At 36.8% G+C, this 18918-nt stretch overlaps 1 protein-coding gene across 1 annotated transcript in view; it reads left to right on the plus strand.

The window, feature by feature from the left end:
• Zir (dedicator of cytokinesis) overlaps positions 1–18918 on the plus strand; it is an 869757-nt gene that overhangs the window by 360794 nt on the left and 490045 nt on the right. Inside the window, 1 exon segment of the mRNA XM_090382918.1 lies at positions 12562–12930. Within this exon segment, the coding sequence (XP_090239044.1) occupies positions 12562–12930 (369 nt within the window).

Here is an 18918-nt window from a genome sequence, read left to right on the forward strand (position 1 = left end):
GCAGGCCACGTAGTTTTGTCAATGATATATAGGAATGTTGCTAGCAGAGACAAGGAGGCGATTATCCCTTTGTATAAGGCAATGGTCAGGCCACACCTTGAGTACTGTATACAGGCCTTCAGGCCTCATTTTAGGAATGATGTAGAGTTGCTAGAATATGTACAGAGAAGGTCACCAAGATTATTGAGAGGATCAAAGGTGTGTGCTTACGAAGAAAGGCTGAAGTTCTGCAAGTTGCAGCATCTGGAGACTAGGCAGCTGTGAGGTGATATGATTGAGGTGTATAAGGCCTTGAATGGTTTGAGCATGTACATTTTGTGAAACCAAGTTATTCCTGTCTTGAAATCTTTGGCAGATACTGCTTCATTTGAAGTTGCTAATTTCATGATGCCGAGCTAGATAATTTGCCTTTTCTTGCAAAATCGGACATGATATAGTCAAATTAGATGAACGATTTTTTGATACCACTGAAAAGGTTTTGTTTCAAGCTCCTCTTGTTGGACCATGAATTTGTTTCCTGTTTTTTTATCGCTGATACAGCATCATGCACTTCTTCAAGTTTTTTTTTTTTGGTTTTTTAGTATTGTAGATAAAGTAGGTAAAGGGACATTGTATTCCTTTTCAATGTCTGTTTTAATTCGACCAATCCTATCAGCCTCTTGTATAATTTTCAGTTTAATTTCCAGCCTTAATTCCATCCGTTTATGTTTTGGTGCCATAACCCTGCTAAATAAGATTTAATATAAACAAATTTTAAATTAATTTAAATACTCAAGTTCCAAAAACGACATCAGCTCAGATAAAATGGCATAAAAAATAATTTATACTATAGCAAAAGACTCTTTGAACTGGTATAACAATTGCAACTGACTTTAATCCTGTGGAGAGCAAGGGAGTGTATATTAACAACTTAGTAAAACTGTTTATATTCTTTTGTTAATTTAACAGGTCATCCTTCAGGAGGATGTTTTACAGAGTGTACTTACGTTGTAGCTACTATAAATTGGTTTTGTTTACACAAAAGTAATTTCTAACAAGTCAGAACCAGTCTTCTGGAGTTAGTGAACTGGGTGGCCAGAGGCAATAATTGGGGCAATAATCGGAGAGCTGTGCCAAGATTTGTATTAAACATACAAAATATCAGTATTTATTTTTCACAGGGTGAAAACTTACTTTGTAATATATATTTACATAGAAAAGCCTATCCTTTCGCAGGGAATAGTATGTGCTTCATATAAACAAGTACTTTGTATTAACAAGATTTTACTGTACTGTGAAAACAATGAAATTTTATCCGGTTCTGTTTGGCCTTCTTCGACTGAAAGAGGGTTAACTTTGTCACCTTGCAGCAGATTAGATTGAATTGAGTTTACATAGGCTCTGTATAGTAAGTAGATTAGAAGTCTAGTCCCTACAGACCATGGAGAAAGTTTCATAATCAGTTAGACTTCAGTAATGCACAAATTCTGTGTAGAGCATATTTCCTTTTCACTGCTGTAATAACTTGTCTACTAATTGAAATTGGAAAAGTTATCTGGGGTGGGCCAATGTGAAGGAATAAAATTTTCAGTGCCAGAGAGGGTGACATCGTGTGGTTGCTGCTCAAGGTGTTGCCTAGCAGTATGGATGTCATTTGCTGTTCATTATTTGTGGCCATTCATTTTCCTTTAAGAATAGTTTGATACCATCCCAATCTGCATATTAATACATCCATGAGATAAGATGAGATGAAATAATGTCCTCCAAGATATTGGAGAAAGTGTCCATTATTTGTGACTTTATAGGTACTAATTAATCAATAAACCCAAGGGCAAGCAAACAATTATTCCTCATCAGGAAGGTGCATATTTGTTTTAGGTTATGCCAAGTTCAACAATCATTGCATTGTAGAATCATTAACCTGTACAGGGTACCTTGAAGTTGCTCACAACAAAACTGCCATCTGGTAGGATACTTGAGGGGAGGATATATGAGTATAACACAGATTAATTGTATTTTTTTTTTTTTTTATATCAGTGACTGCACTCTATGTTTGAATTGTTACAAATATCAATTTTTGTTTTCCACTTTTCACTACTCTTTATAAATATTCATTACACTGCCACCTCTGAAATTCCTGTCTAAGCAGATAGCTGCATAAGCCAAGGCCCAGAATTCACTTAAAACTGTATTAACAAACTAGGTCTCTGTCACAGGAACCAGGTTATAAGTTTGGGGGTTAGTGGGTAAAAGTTGCAGTGCAGTCAGGTTCTTAACCACACTCCTACAGTTTTGCTTCTAAATTAGATGAGATTTGATCTGTCAAAATCAGCTCTCTCTCTCTCTCTCTCTCTCTCTCTCTCTCTCTCTCTCTCTCTCTCTCTCTCTCTCTCTCTCTCTCTGTGTGTGTGTGTAGATCTTTGTTTGTATTCACATGATTGTACACCACCACTTACAGATTCTCATCAGTTTCTGCTTTCAACTGAAGTGACAGACTCAGTCTCTGTCTCATCATTAAATTTATATTCTCAAAAAGTCCTGAATGCAATATTTTCTGGCCAAATGCTTGTTCATGCCGCTAGATCAAATGAGGCTGAGCCTGCCATGGCTCAGGCGCCTCCGTAGCCAGGTGGGAAGGAGCAGCAGTGCGTAGCACATGCTTCTTGATTAGACCGGGGTTCGAGCCCGTCACCACCAAATACGGATGATGCGGAAAGGTCAGGGAATGACCACCGCATATCCCGGAGCAATATGGCCTAAGCTGCTAATGCTCCTAAAAACCAAAAACAACAACAAACAACAGCAGCAGTGCGTATCACACACACTTCTTGATTAGACCGAGGTTCGAGCCAGTCGCCACCAAATACGGAGGATGTGGAAAGGTCAGGGAATGGTCACTGCATATTCCTGGAGCAATATGGCCTTAGTTGCTAATGCTCCTAAAAACCAAACACGAAACAAACAAACTGCCGTGGCTCATGTCTTGTTTTCATTATGATACTTTTACTGTTGTATTTTAATTCTAAAATCGAGGCACATCTCAATATCAGAAATGATCAGAATCTTGGCAAATCACATAACAAGCAAACATTTTCATTCTGTTCTGTCTGTGAGCTACAACCTTCAGAAGGGAAACTTGCCTGATAGCATTCATTATTCTTGGGCAGGATGGCACCCCTCTTATGTTACAAAATGCCCTAAAGTATATTATTATATATAATAGTATTTTTTCCCTAATCAAAGACATGTTGACAAGCCAGAATTCTTGATTCAAGCATATCATTCTGTGGTCATTAATACTTTAACCCAAAGAACATTTAACTCTAACAATGGTTTGAATGTGATTAGCAGTGTTCCTCCCACTCATATGCATTCCTAAATTGGGAAGAAATGATTACAGTGTGTTCCCTTCACAGCAGCAGCTGGAATGTCCACATAACATCAACTTATCTATGATATGTCTAACCCATAGAATCATACTACTTGTTATTACTACAATTTAAAAAAAAAACAAAAAAAAAAAAAAAAAACAACAACTAAGGGTAGGAAATTATTTGTTCCACACATTCCCTATTTTATTTATCAATTTTGACTGCCATAACATAATATTAGCTACAGAGAAACTTGACTTGTCAACTAGCGTGTGACAATTACTGATCCTCCTTGGTGTTTGGGAGTCTTGTAGACCCTGATTTTTAGACACTTGGTAATTACACGGTTTATGAAAATTTCTCTCTTTTTTTCATTCTGGTCAATTAGATTATTATTTTACTATTTTACCATGCTAAATTATCATATTTCTAGCAGCATTAATTATACACAAAAAAGTGTCATGTTTCGTTGTGACTGCAATTTAAAAATTTATAATACAGTAAACCCCCGCTATTCGCGGTATCTGTATTCGCGTATTCGCGATCGCCGATTTTATATAAAATGAAATCTAAAAAAATGTGAATTTTAAAGCGCCGTGAATATTTTCTGCCATAAAAATACATGGGCATGGCTAAAATTATCTTTCCCGGTCAAAACAGTGCTCAGTGGGTGGTGGGAGAGGGGTGACAAAACCGCGAGCGTGGATGTTTCTCGCTAATCCTTGTTCAGTATGTGTTATGCGCTTGTCATGGAAGGTTTCATCGTTTGCTTTTAATTTATATGCTTATAAATTGAATAAATTTATCAATTTATAAATTGATATGCTTACAAAAATGATAAATCTATCATTTTGCAGTGTAAAACAGACTTTTTCTAGTGTGTTAATGGAAGAAAGTGATTTTATTGTGGACAAGTTCTTTCTAACCCGTACAAAAATATGGCTACGAATAACAAGGGAAATGTGAAAAGATCAAAGAAGGTGATGACATTAGCAAATAAAATTGAGTTATTAGACAAAATTTCTAATGGTGAAAGTGTCTCCTCAGTGTCAAAACATTATAAAATCAATGAGTCAAAGGTACGATCAATCAAGAAATCGGAAGAAAAAATCCGCCGTAGTGTCTGTGAAAACACGCTAATTGCTTCAAAAATTTGCTCTGTAACTCGTGATGTTAAATTAGAAAAAATGGAAAAGTCTTTAAATCTGTGGATAGAAGACCGAACTCAAAATAAAATTCCGTTAAGTTCACTCATCATTCTTGAAAAAGCAAAACTCCTTTATCCACACCTTAGAGAAACTGGTGATAGCACTGGAGGGATAAGTTTTTTAGCTAGCAAAGGCACTGGTTTGAAAGATTTGTTTGAAATTTCTAATAAATATTACATTTAATATTAAATTGTTTCTTATTTTCATTTCGATGCCATATGCTTGCATTTCACTATGTACTATCTATGTACATAGTCATATTATGAAGGTACATATAATACATACATACATACATAGACAAAATTTTAGACTAGTTTTTCTTATATATTTCATACTTTGGAATGGAACCCCTTTATTACTATGGGAGCCATAACTCAGTATTCGCGTTTTCGGTATTCGCGACATTTCTCAGGAACGTAACCCCCGCTATTTGCGGGGGTTTACTGTACTACTAATGATAGATAAATTTTCTTGAAATTCCTAAATTAAAAATACACTGAAGAATAATATATATATTGAGTATAAGTATAATATATATAATAATATATATTATACTTGGATTTCAGAAAAACTTCTGATGCCGTTGCACATGGAAGACTACAGTACAAATTGGAGTGGTATGGCATTAAAGGCAAATTGCTACAATGGATAAAGGGATGGTTGAGTAGAAGATGACAAATAGTGGTAATAAAAGGACACTGGTCTATGTGGGCTAATGTTATTAATGTTATTAGTGGAGTCCCCCTGGGTTCAGTGCTGGGCCCATTGTTGTTTTGTGTATTTATCAGTGATATCGTTGAATGTATATCATACTTAATGTCCAAGTTTGCAGATGATAAAAATGTTGGCAGAGTTGTTAATGACAGTAAAGACAGTATGCTACTGCAATGGGATCTAGAAAAGTTAGACAGATGGGCTGAGAAGTGGCAACTGAAGTTTAACATTGACAAATGCAAAGTACTGCATATGGGTAGCAGTACCAAGAGAAAAGTACCAACTGCGTTGTTCTACAGTCTGGGAAGTGGAGAATGAAAAAGACCTGGTGGTAATTGGGCAGTCAGAGATGAAGTTCTCTGAGCAGTGCAGGCAGGCTGCCAGAGCAGATCATGGAGTCTTGTGAATGATATATAGGAATTTTGCTAGCAGAGACAAGGAGGTGATTATCCTCTTGTATAAGGCAATGGTCAGGCCACACCTTGAGTACTGTGCACAGGTCTGGATGCGTCATTTTAGGAAGGATGTAGAGTTGCTAGAACAAGTACAGAGAAGAGCAACAAGATTGGTGAGAGGAACAAAGGGGGTGCTCATACCAAGAGAGGCTTAAGTTCTGCAAATTGCAGTGTCTGGTGACTAGGCACTGCGAGGTGATCTGATTGAAGAATATAAGGCCTTGAATGGTTTGGGCAGGCTCAATGCTGATGGGATTCTTCCACTTGCACAGATTTCGAACCTGAGGGGACATAGATTCAAATTGAGGAAAGACAGTTGCAGAATATATGTGCGGAAGTTTGCCTTTAACTAGCATGTAGTTGATTGCTGGAACAGACTTCCATCTGGTATTGTGGAAGTTGATAGCTTAAATAAATTTCTATAGAAACATTTGGAATGAATGGATGGGTGATACAGGAAAGTTTTTTTTGTTTTTTCGCTGATGCTGTATAAGCTTGCTTTCTTGCATCATATGCTTCACATAAAGCTAATATATATATATTTTTAAATAATTTACTGAAATGATTTTGAAAAAAAAGTTCACACACTTTTATTTGCATGGAAGCAACAGTGGTCATATGAATATTTGAATCTAATACCAATTTTAGAAGGGAAGTTTATATTTTTCTTGACATTTTGTTACAAGACAAATGCATATCCAGAAAGAGTTCTGGTAATAGTATTAGTATTCATAATGGCCATGTGGTGCAAGGAAGCCTAAGGTTTATGCTGAACCAGCCAAAAAAAAATAAATAAATAAAGAAATAAAATAAATAATGTTAAGAGAAAAGGAAATAGACAACCTATGCATTTCCCTCCTCCCGTAGGTAACAATCCAGCTTACCTTTGAATTTCCTCAAACTCTGTCTCTACCATCCATGCAGGCAACTTATTCCAGTAATTCATAACTTGCTGACCAAAATAAAACTTCCTGCAATCTAGTCCAAACATCTTTCCCCGTAACTGGAATTTATGACCCTTAGTTCTAGAATCATTTATAACCTTGAATATTTCATCCACATCCTATTGCCTCTCCGAGTCTTAAACAGCTCAGTCAAGTCGCCTCTAAGGTTTTCTTCCCGAAACCTGACAAATCCATGCAACTATCGACCAATAGCCCTCACCAGCTGATTAGGAAAACTATTAGAAAAAATGATAAACAAAAGACTGATTTGGTATCTAGAGGAAAATAACATCTACACAAACACGCAATGTGGTTTTAGACATCAAAGATCTACTCTGGATCATCTAGTCAGGATAGAAGCCAACATCAGAAATGCATTTATCAGATCACAACATATGGTTACAGTATTTTTTGACATCGAAAAAACTTACGATACCACTTGGAGATATGGGATCCTGCGAGATATGCACCATGCTGGACTGAGAGGCAATCTCCCTGTGTTTATCCAGAACTTCCTTATGAACAGAACCTTCCAAGTCAAAGTACAAACTTCTTTCTCTAAAATCTACCAACAAGAAGAAGGTGTTCCACAGGGCTCAGTCTTGAGTGCCACTTTGTTTGCCATAAAGATTAATTCGATCACAAATCAACTCCCTCCTTCGGTTTCACATGCACTTTATGTTGATGACTTTAGTATCTCTAGTCAGGCACAGAACATGAGAACTGTCGAGAGACAATTGCAATGCGCAATCAACAATATAAGTAAGTGGGCACTAGATAACGGTTTCAGACTGTCAACACAAAAAAACAATATGTGTACATTTTTGTCGCAAAAGAAATCTCCATCCTGATCCCGAACTAAAATTAGAAGGCAAAAATATACCAACGCAGCCGAAGGCAAAATTTCTCGGACTAATCTTAGATAAGAAACTCACATTCGTGGAGCATATCCGAGAGCTGCGTAAGAGCTGTACAAAACACATGAACATACTTAAAATCCTTTCATCAACAGCATGGGGAGCAGACAGATATTCCTTACTAAACCTATACAAAGCACTAATTAGATCAAAATTGGACTATAGAGCCCCAGTTTACGATTCAGCACGGAAAACAACTCTGAAATGGCTGGATCCAATTCATCACAATGCACTGCGCATAGCTACTGGCGCTTATTGTACCTCTCCCATATATAGTCTCTATGCTGAAGCCAACGAACCACCTTTAACTCATAGGCGACAGCAACTCGCATTGTATTATACATTTAAAATAAAATCTATGCAAGGACACCCTACTTGGGAGACCCTCTTTGATCCATGATGCAGAAACATATATCAGAATCGCCAACAAGCAAACCGACCCCTGGGAATTAGAATGCAAGACTTTCTGGCAGTACATAACCTTAATATAGACAAAATAGCACACATGCCAGTTCATACTCCTCCACCATGGGATTCGCATATCCCGATATGCGACTTCTCCTTTCAGAAATGGAATAAAAAAGCGATACCGTCAACAATCTTCCAACAGTTACATGCAGAGCACAGAATTCAATTTCCTGACTATATTCCAATATACACAGATGGTTCAAAAACAGACACTTTAGTGGGAGCAGCAGCTGTATTCCCAGATATAACTTTAACACAACAGCTACCGAAAGAGTGCAGTGTATACACAGCAGAATTATACGCAATAAAAATAGCCTTAACTCATGTACAAGATAAGCATTACACGAGAAGTGCAATATATACAGATTCCTTGAGTTCCTTACAATCCATGCAAAACATAGGTACATCCAAACACCCAATCCTTTGGCACATACGGCAAATATTAACTGACTGCGCCAAAAATGAACAGGATATTTTTTTCTGCTGGATCCCAGGACACACAGGGATTGCGGGAAACGAAGCAGCAGACAAGTCAGCCAAAGAAGCCGAACTACAGATCGGAGAGGATATATCAGTCCCGTATTCCGATTACAACCCTGCGATATGGCGTATTTGCCAGTTGAAATGGCAAGAAACCTGGAATCAGCAAACTGCAAACAAATTATACCAAATAAAGCCGAATATTGAAAACTGGATTTCTAGCAGTCGAAGGTCGAGAAAAGAAGAAACAGCACTCACCAGGCTAAGAATCGGCCATACCCATCTTACGCACTCATTTTTGTTGCGAGCAGAGGAACCACCACGATGCCAGACTTGTGACACCGTTCAATCAGTAAAACACATATTAATAGACTGTCCTACATATACAAATGAACGTAACCAAGTCTTCAAAGATATTTATGAGACACATGACGCCATTACACTAACAGATCTCTTGAAAAATAAACATGACTGCACAGATGTCTTCAACTTTCTTAAAGCTATCAATTTATACCACCTCCTCTAAGGAAGTGAATATAAGCAACAGACTAAACAAGAACGTATAAATCAGGTTAAAATGAACAATTGAAATCGAAAGTAAACACCCTTGAAACACATCACACCGTATGAACTAGCGCATTATGACCCCCGTAGTCCATGCGCCATTAAACCTCAATACAAACAAACAAACAAACAATATAAGGTTTTCAAACCTAATTTTCAAACTGTGCAAGCCACATATTTAAAGCTTTCCTCATAAGGACTTCTTTTTGCTGATCTCACCAGGTAAGTAATATTGCATTAAAAAAAAAAAAAAAACAGTACTGTGTGAGTAACATATCATCATCCTTTTCTCTCTCTCTCTCTCTCTCTCTCTCTCTCTCTCTCACAGGGTAATGTGGGAATTTCTTTTGGCTGGTGCAGCATAAGCCTCAGACCTCCTTGCATCATATGGCTAATAATAATAATAACACAAATATATACAGGGTTATTCAAAATGAAGTCCGGGGTTTTAACCAATTCCTGTACTGAAATCCCGGACTTCATTTTGAATAACCATGTATATATATATATATATATACATATTTTTTTTTTTTTTTTTTTTTAATTTGCAGTGCACAGTTTTCTATTTAATACAAGTTTTTGCATTCTAGACGGGCTCCCAATAGACAAATTTCTTTGAAGTTTTGTTGTTAGATGCAAAAACTGAAGAAGGTATGGTTAATACTTTTTTCGAAAACAATTCATTATGAGGTGTGCATAAAAAATATATAAATGTACAGCCACTCCCCGACTTATGTAAGGGTTGCGTTCTGCGGAACTCTATGTAAGTCAGAATTTCCGTAAATGCTTATGCAGCACTCACAAATTTGATTGAGGTAAAAAAAGACTGTTCGACACGCAGGTAAATAGAATTATTTATTCAATTTTTTTATCTTATGCACAGGAAAAATTACAAAATTACAAAAATTTCAAAACTATAAAATTACAAAAAGAGAGAGGAGACTGGCATGTCAGCAAGTTTCACCTTTCTAGCATCATTGCCAGAAATAACTCTCCATCTGATATGCACGCTACTGCGGAAGTTGAGAGCTGTGGAGATTTAGAAGGGATTTTTTCCGACACATCACAAAATTTCTCTGCAGCTGCAGAATCGGCACTGGCAACTTCACCACATACTTTAATGTTTTGGAAAACAGTGCAATGTTTGAACCTATTAAACCACCCGTTGTTGCCATGAACTTGTCTTGGGATTTGCCATACTTATCCTTAATATCTTCATAAATTTCATAAATACTTCTTGCTTTTGCTTGAATGGCCATTGGACTCAGGAGCACTTGCTTCTGAATCTAATTTTCCATCCGTATTATTAATAGCTTTTCCATCTTCGATATATCACCTGAACACTGTTTTGTGATCACTGTTGATCTTAAATGCATTGATCCTTTAACACGTTCTTTTATACATGCACTGTCCCTTAAAATAGTATTCACTGTTGAAGCAGCAAGACCTAATTCTGTGCAATAGTTGACAAACTTTGTCCTGCGTATTTCTTAATTAATTCAATTTATTCATTCTAAATCAATTTTGTTTCATTTCCCAGCACTGCTGGCACTTGCACTCTCCATTGGTCCCTTCCCTTCACCATTGTAATAAGTAAATAGGAATGAAGAGAAGATTTTGAAAATTTATTTATGTTTTTTATATGATTGATGATTTCCTTGAAGAGGAACTCATTTCACCATAATACCATAATAAAAACCCACACAATTCCAGTTATCGGGATTCCAGCAAATGCAATAAGATTGAGTTTACTACCCATTTGTAATAGATCGCGCTACAAGAAAAGCCCAATAAACTGGAAAGTGCAAATTGTTTTTATTGTTTTATGGTAGTGATCTCCAGAAATGTGTTTTAGAAAAATATCACAAAGGCTTCAAATTTGATTCTTATACCGGAACATATCATAATGAAAGTGTAGTGGAATTTCCATTTTAAAAATGATCTTTTAGAGAGATAAATAGCTTAGTTATATAGCAAAATTTTCAACTACCAAGGTCATGGAACGAATTATCAAAAAAAAACAGTGTTATTGGGTTCACATTACAATATTTTCACGATACCTCCATTTATTCCTATGGGATTCAAAATACATTTCCATGATTTTTTTTAAGTTTACACTGACCAGCAAAAACTTACATAAAGTCAAGTATTACGTAAGCCGGGGAGTGGCTGTAATAGCATTCCATACTTGATCCTGCATGTTTCCTATTTTCACAATAATAACAGAAATTTTGTGATTTTCCATAGAGAAATAATAGAAAAACACTTGAATAATATTAGGAATTTCAGCTGTTGGCACAGAATAGATGAAGAGCCCAAAATTACCAATATTCATTGGGATCTAAAATGACCATGCAAACCCAACTTGGGGTTAAAATAATGAGTTAATTAAATCAGATTTTTGTGATTCAGTTCAAGCCAAGTGGCAATAACAGACCTGTAAATACAAACCTCGAAAGCCGTCTATCATATCTATGACTCTAGATGTAGATATGGTAGTAATCCACTATCCTGGAACAGTGGTATTCCAATTATTTTTTATTATTTTTTTTTATTTATGGCTCACCCTTTTCAGTTTATGTTTTGAGTGATACTACATTTAAAAAGATATTTGCATTTTTTTTATAAATGAAAAATAAATTATAATTTTTTTAAAGGCCAATCTAAATCTTTTGTGGAAACCAAATATCTTTATAAATAGTAAGATTTAATAATAAATTGAAAACAGTAATATTTGCCTACAAGTTAAATAAAAAAAATCCGCGATAAAAAATAACAGATTACTTGCAGAGCCACTGGAATCGCTCTGCAAGAGTCTTTGGATTCCGTGGAACACACTTTTGGGCAGTTCTGAATGTGAATTAGAATATCCAAGAGATACCAATTAGATGATACTATATCTTAAAAATGCTTATCCCAGACAATTTTCTATATTATGTGTCTTTTTTTCATTACAAAACAAAATAAATTATTACAACAATCATAAATTAACTTATTCTCCTAAAATTCTAACAGAACCTCTCATCTCAACACCCTCTAACATAAAAATATGATATATATATATTTTTTATGTTATCTGTCCTTTCATTATAAAGCAAAACAAATAATGACGAAGATTGTAAATCGACATGCTCTCGTTAATACGCTATAAAATCTTCTATTCTACAGCATTTTCATTATGTTTTAAAAACAGTATTTTCATAAAATGTTTTCAAATCTAATTACTTAAGTTTATTTATTTTGTTAAATCTGTATAATTCTTTGATAGAGAATAATATGAAACAACATATGAGAATAGATCATAATCACTAAAATTTTTGAAATTATAGCATTTATTAATATGAGTATGTTAATCTGTATTACAAATTTTGATATATATTTTTAACATGTATTGATTATGTTTTTTTAAAAAAAAGGGAGAAAATAATATCTTTCTTTCTTTTTTTTTCTTACATTTGCAGCGATCTTATTGTGGCCGTAGCAATAGTAATCCTGATATAATGATATATGCTGATGCAGATGTTGAAGTGGGTACTTTAACAAATAGAGGGCTTGACAGGACAGCAAGTATGAGAACAACAGCTGTAGTTCAAGAAGGTACTATCTTCATGATTTCCAAGTCACATACAAGGAAAATAGTACATGAAGAATTAGCATTACAATGGGTTGTATCAAGTGGTTCAGCACGAGAGTTATCTCTTTCCAATGCTTGGTTTATTTTTGAACTAATAGTGAAAAGTATGAATGAACATTTGGCTTCAACTAATACCCTAGATAGTCCAAGGAAAATGAGATTTAGTGAGCAGTTTACAGATGATATAACAACTTTGGTAAATATTTCTTACATTATTAATTATTTGTTCATTGTTTTAAATACAGGTGCAGTGCAGTCGTGAGATATCTTTGCACCCTAGGAAAATAAAACATTTGTCTAGGGCGTATGGATTACCCATAAAATTGCACCCCTACCCAACTGGTGCCCTAGGCATTTGCTTGGATGCTTACTGTACCACAACAACACTGTACAGGTGCATGCCTGAAGTCCACTTAACTCACAAGTGACACCTAAATATCATTTCCATGAGTGTTTTCAACTCCATGCGAGCAAGCCCTAGCCTGTCATACTTGCAATAATGTCTGTGACAGGCAGTCTCAGTATGTACATCACTCCAAAAATGTCATTAATTTATCCAGCATGCCCCATCCCCTCTGCTTTTACTTTTTCTACCAAGTGCATTGTGAATAGTCAAATTAATAGAACAACCATCTGCAAAAAAAAAAAAAAAATCTAAACATTCCAAAACCTTCCTCATTCATGAAAATATACACGGTCTCAGTTACAACTTCAGTGATGCCATTTCCTACAGTATGCCAAGCCCCACTTACTCTTTCTGACAAAATCATGATTATCATTTGTGTCAACCACTTCTAATCTCAGTTATCCTAATTATTCACTGTATATGATTCCTTTCACTTCAAAGGTGGTACTTGTAAATACATCCTTGCCAGAGATTTAATAATTTTGAATCAACTCTTTTCAGTCTTTTCTGGCTTAAAATCTTTCTAACCCATTCTTTCAGATTCGTCTGTTGCCTCTATCCTTCTCCCAACTCCACTAATCATTCTGACTGTTACTACTATTACTAACTCTATCACTTTCTATTTTTGCAACTTGACTTTCTACAATGTAATATTCCTAACAGTTAGGTCATTTTCCCTGGTGATTTTAGTATTAAATGTTCAGTGACTAGCCGGATTCGATTTCCTAGTTGCACAGACCCAACTGGATAAGGTGCCAAGGCTTTTTCAGTTACTAATGAGCGTGCTTATTTAACTCAGCTTTTTTATTTAACTACAAGACAATCATCATAACCACACATCCAATACTCTCGAACAGTAATTTCACACTCAGTGAAATTATTTTTCTAGGGATAAAATCCTGTATTCCACCTAAATACCTCATCCTGTATCAGATTTCTTGACATGGGTACATTTATATAGTGAGGATGCCTCCCAGAGATTCTGCTAGTCTTCAAGATTAGCATCACTATAATTCAATGACCACAGGCTAGATTCCAGGCTAACACCATCAGAACTCACTCAGCCTGTATACCATGCACTGCTACTTAGCATTAGCATTAGTAGAGACATATGATGCAAGAAAGCAAGCTTATGCAGCATCAACCAGGAAAAAAAAAAAAAAAAAAAATTCCGCTTCACCCCTTTGTTCGTTTGAAATACCTGTCCAGCTGAGCCTTAAATTTATTTAGGCTATCAACTTCCACAACAAGGGATGGAAGTCTGTTCCACCAACCAACTACCCGCTGGCTAAAGACAAATGACATCTATCCTACATCTATCTTTCCTCAATTTGAATTTATGTCCTCTCAGGTGATTATTCTGAGCAAGAGACAGAATCCCATCAGCGTTGAGCATGCTCAAACCATTCAAGACTTTATACACTTCTATCAGATCACCTTGCCGGTGCCTAGTCTCCAGACACTGTAATTTGCAAAGTTTAAGCCATTCTTCGTAAGAGCAACCCTTTGTTCCATTCACTAACCTTGTTGCCCTTCTCTGTACTCGTTCAAGCAGCTCTACATCCTTCTTGAAATACTGTATACAGGCCTCCAGACCTGTATACAGTACTCAAGGTGTACCTTACATTGACTTATACAAGGGAATAATCATTGATAAGACACCATGAGCTACTCTTGCAGCCCGTCTGCACTGCTCAGAGAGCTTCATATCTGCCTGCACAATTACCCCCAGGTCCTTTTCATTCTCTACCACTGTCAGTGTAGTACCACAGAGTTGATACGTTGCTCTGAGGTTGCTGTTTCCCATATGCAGTACTTTACATTTGTCAATGTTAAACTTCATTTGTCACCTCTCAGCCCATCTGCTCAACCTTTCCAGATCCTGTTGCAGCAGCATAGCGTCAGTAGTGTCCTTAACAACCTGACAACCTTTGTATCGTCTGCAAACTTGGACATTAAGCTTGATATGCCATTATCAATAATATTTATAAATACAGAAAACAATAATGGACCCAACACTGAACCCTGAGGGACTCCACTAATAACATTAGTCCACGATGAGCAGTGTCCGTTGATTACCACTCTCTGTCTTCTTCCCCTCAACCTCTTTTATCCATAGCAGCAGTTTGCCTCCAATGCCACACTGCTCCAATTTGTGCAACAGTCTTCCATGCGCAACAGTGTCAAAAGCCTTTCAAAGTCCAAGTATATAATATCAAAGTTATTCCCTGCATCCAGTTCTTTAGTGACTGCATCATAGTATCCAATCAAATTGGTCAGGCAAGACTTGCCCGTAACAGAACCATGCTGTGTCCGAGCTATAACTGAAGTCTTGTCTAAATGATCCTGCAGTGCTTCCTTAACCAGTGCCTCCATTAATTTTCCTGGAACAGAAGTTAAACTCACAGGTCTATAATTATTTTTGTTAGCCTTTAATCCTCCTTTGTGATTTGGGGTCACATTTGCATATCTCCAGTCTATGGGTACCTCCCCTGAGTCCAAGGACGCTCTTATAATTATGGCTAAGGGTTTGGATAAATCCCATCCACCCCAGGTGCCTTTCTTGTGTGTATCTTCAACAATTTCTACTCCACTTTACTCTCAGTTATTACAAGATTATCTAGCTTACTGCCATAGTTGAATACACCTCTGGCATTCCCCTCGCTGAATAATTTTTCATGTGTGAATGTCGATGCAAAATATTCATTTAGTTTGTTAGCTACCTGAGCAGGATCATCAACAGTTGAACCATCGATATCAAGTGGACCAATCTGATTCATCCCCTTCCTTCTAGAATTTACATAAGAAAAAGAACTCTTTACTGTTTTTCTTTGCATCCTTTGCCAAATATTTCTCGTAATCTGCCTTCGCCTGCCTAACTTCCTTTGTAACTTGGTTACAGAATAATTTATATGTATCCCAAGCATTTTTCTTCTCTGTCGTATGTCTCATTAGTTCATCTGACATCCATTTAGGCCGAAACCTTGAACAATATTTCTTAGTTGGTATGTAAAGCCTAGTAGCTTCCAAGATAAGTTCTTTGAATGCTTCCCATATTGGATTTGCTGTTGGTAACATCATCAGTTGGTCCCACTGTATAGAATTTAAATACTGTCTCAGTCCATCGTAGTCGTCTTTACGAAAGCAATAACCCTTCCCTTTACTCCTGATGGTAGTTACCTCTTTGAGTAAATCCCACTTCAGCACACTGTGATCACTGCCACCTAGTGGTTCCTCTATCTGCAGATTCTTAATGCATGAAGAATCACTACTGGTAATCAAATCAAGAGTATTACTCCCTCTAGTTGCCTCCCGAAAATGCTGATATAGAAAACAATCATCCAATAAATCCACAAAAGCCTTGCTAGTGTGTGAGTGACCAACCCACAAATTCCAGTCAATATCTGGGAAAATGAAAATCCCCCATTATAAGACTCTCTGATTTACTGGCCCACTCTATTCCCCTGTACAGTTTCTTATTATACTCATCAGAGTCATTAGGCCTATAGCACACTCCTACTCTCAATTTTGATCTCCCAGTGCTTATGTCACACCAAACTGACTCAACACTGCACTGTCCAGCGATGTCGACTGGCTTCACTTCCTTGGATTTTATGTGTTTCTTAACTAATAGCATAACCCCTTTTCCCTTCCTATCCTGTCTATCCTTTCTGTAGACGTTGTATGCCCCAAATTCCAGTTCTGCATTCCTTATATCTGTGTGACACCATGTCTCCGATATCCCAACAAATCTGCATTTGATGCTTTAAACAATACCTCAAAATCATCAAATTTATTTACCAAACTCCTAGCATTGGTGTACACAAATATACATGCACCTGTTCTTTTTCTTAGCTACCCTAACACAACCCATGTGTTTACTTGTACTGCAATGACTCCCAGCAGTCTCCGAAATATCCTGCATCTTGTTTTCCAGGCTTCTGCTCATTCCCATAGAAGCAGTGCAAGAATCACTTTCACCTCTGCCAGTGGCTACTGTTAATCTATTAGTTCTTTATCCCCCCCCCCAAACTTGTGGAAACTCAGGAAAGAGAGATCCTGGTAGTTGTGAGGCCCAGCTTCAGTTCACCACTTTGGCCCTGCTTTGAAAAGATATGCGGGCCTGGGATGGCTCTGCACAATCAATCAGCTAGTGGTTTAACATACAAGGGTCATTCATGGATCAGTTTCATGTCCCTACCCTCATAGTCTGTGGATTCAAGCTATCAGTGATGTGGGTAAGGTACATAACCAAAAAAAAATCCATCAATTCTGATACTCTAAATTCTTCTTCTGAGACCACAACTTGATCCCCGTCAGAAAATTATGCTAATGAATCAGATAAAATTACATCAGCAAAGAGGCCCAGAACTGAAATTATATTAGATCCATCACCTAGATACTGGACAACACATTCCACCATTGAGAAACCTACAGGGCAAATATCACGTTTTTTTTATACATAAGGGTTGGCTTGCTCCCCTTGAATCTGTAAAATCGCTGCATTCTGGGAATATCCTCATTGAAATGAAGTGTGATAAATACTTAGAAATGCTCGTCCGAACCACCTCTATTCAGGGAATGCCAATTATGGTATTAATACTCCAGAAGATGGACAATTCATCTGGGCACTATCTCAAAATGAGATCTCCTTGAAGTGTCTGAAGATATCTTTTCTGCACTGAGTACTCAAAGAGTGATAGATGCAAAATAAATGTTCATCATTAACAGGATTAAAATTTGTTCCTTCCACTAGTAGCCACATCATCTAAAATTCAGTTCACCTGTGTCTCCTAATTCAATCAAAATTGGATACTAAACCAGTATGGGCATTTATTCCAAATCCTTTAAGATGCTTCAAGTGCTAGAAGTATGGATCCTCCCAAATGTCCTGCAGTGGTGTGGAGCAAAGGACCATGAAATTGCTGTGTTCAGTTCCGAAACTGATGTGCATTAACTGCCAAGGAGAGCACCCCATTTACTCTGAAGCATGCCAGTGGGGAAAAGAAGAAAAGAGATATAAAGATTAAAGGCAGAACTAAACATATTGTACCAAGAGGCAAGAAAAGTGGTGAAACTGTAAAAACTGACAAACGTTGCTGATGCCTTTTTACTGATAAACCTTAATATGCCCAGAAGGTTGTGGGGGAGATGTTCCATCAACATATATCCACATTTCTTCCTCTCTTTGTGGAGGAAGAAATGGAAATTGAACAATGTCCATACTTCCATAAAAAGAAATAAATCCAAGGCTGAGAAAAGCAAGCTTTGAGCAATTTGGAAGCTGACCGATGGATCCACCAATCCCAAATAATGGTTAAATTCCTATGATGGAAGTGTCTTGGATTCTGGCAAAATTTAGATAACATCGAGGTCCTCCTGCAAAGGTATAAACCAGTTTCCTTTTGTGTGCAGGTACATATTTAAAGGCAAATGAAAACCCTATTCTATTCTGCCTAACCCCAGGGGCTCACATCTGGTGAGTATGGGCTTATCACACCCATCTGGATATCATCATTCTTCTCTTTCCTGGTGATTCCCTTCTACTTCTGTCTCTCTCTCTCTCTCTCTCTCTCTCTCAAGGTAACTTTTTTTTTTTTTTTTTGGCTGGTGCAGCATATAACCCTCCTTGCACCATATGGATAATAATAATACCACCATCCAAAAGGATAGAACTAGGGATGGACCTGTCTGTGGATCTGTACTGCTAACCAGCAAAGTTCATAGCAATTCACCCTTACAGTTTATTACAGGCTTTATTAACAGTCTGCTCTCTCT

The sequence above is a fragment of the Mastigoproctus giganteus genome, chromosome 10 (assembly GCF_048544385.1).
Source record: "Mastigoproctus giganteus isolate SK-2022 chromosome 10, ASM4854438v1, whole genome shotgun sequence".
NCBI classification, from domain to species: Eukaryota; Metazoa; Arthropoda; class Arachnida; order Uropygi; family Thelyphonidae; genus Mastigoproctus; species Mastigoproctus giganteus.